The sequence below is a fragment of the Lupinus angustifolius genome, chromosome LG05, assembly GCF_001865875.1.
Source record: "Lupinus angustifolius cultivar Tanjil chromosome LG05, LupAngTanjil_v1.0, whole genome shotgun sequence".
NCBI classification, from domain to species: domain Eukaryota; kingdom Viridiplantae; phylum Streptophyta; class Magnoliopsida; order Fabales; family Fabaceae; genus Lupinus; species Lupinus angustifolius.
Window position 1 is genome coordinate 24935923 of NC_032013.1, and position 786 is coordinate 24936708.

Sequence of the window (786 nt, forward strand, 5' to 3'; positions counted from 1 at the left end):
GATCAAAGGATTGAGTTCTTGATACAGGAGCAACTGATCATGTTTGCTTCTGTTTGTCAGAATTCCAATCCTTTAAGAAAATAGATCCAATTCAAATTAGATTGCCTAATGGAAACAATGTTGTTAGTAACATTGCAGGAACTGTTTTCTTTTCAAATGATTTATGTTTAAGCAATGTTCTTTACATTCCTAACTTCAGTTTCAATTTAATTTCCATTTCTAGATTAACCTCTGCCCTTAACTGCAAGTTAATTTTCACCAACACCAAATGTGTGATGCAGGAAGAGTCCACATTGAGGATGATTGGTGCAGCTGAGGCAAAAAGAGGGTTATACATCATTAGTGCTAAGGATTTACATTACAATCTTAATGGAACTGTTAACAATGTTGAGAAAACTGAAACTAGCAATCTTGGCAACTATGACTTGTGGCATAAAAGGCTTGGTCATCCCTCCAATGCCAAGCTTGCCATTCTGAATAAAGCCTTTTCTTTCATAAATAATAAGTTCAATGCTGAACCATGTGATATTTGTCATTATGCTAAGCAAAAAAGGCTATCTTTTCATGACAGTAACAATAATTCTGCTCATACCTTTGATCTAATTCACATGGACATATGGGGTCCTATTTCTGTCCCATCTATCCTAGGACATAGATACTTCCTTACTGTTGTAGATGATAAATCTAGGCATGCTTGGTTGTTCTTCATGAACGCCAAATCTGAGACATCTATTCTTGTTCAATCCTTTGTTAATATGGCTGAAAATCAATTTGACAGTAAGATAA

The 786-nt window shown here is 35.0% G+C and overlaps 1 protein-coding gene across 1 annotated transcript in view; it reads left to right on the plus strand.

Annotated features, from left to right (window-relative positions):
• LOC109347113 (repetitive proline-rich cell wall protein 2-like) overlaps positions 276 to 786 on the plus strand; it is an 8038-nt gene continuing 7527 nt past the window's right edge. Inside the window, exon 1 of the mRNA XM_019586838.1 lies at positions 276 to 777. Within this exon, the coding sequence (XP_019442383.1) occupies positions 276 to 777 (502 nt within the window). The remainder of the gene's footprint in view (positions 778 to 786) is intronic.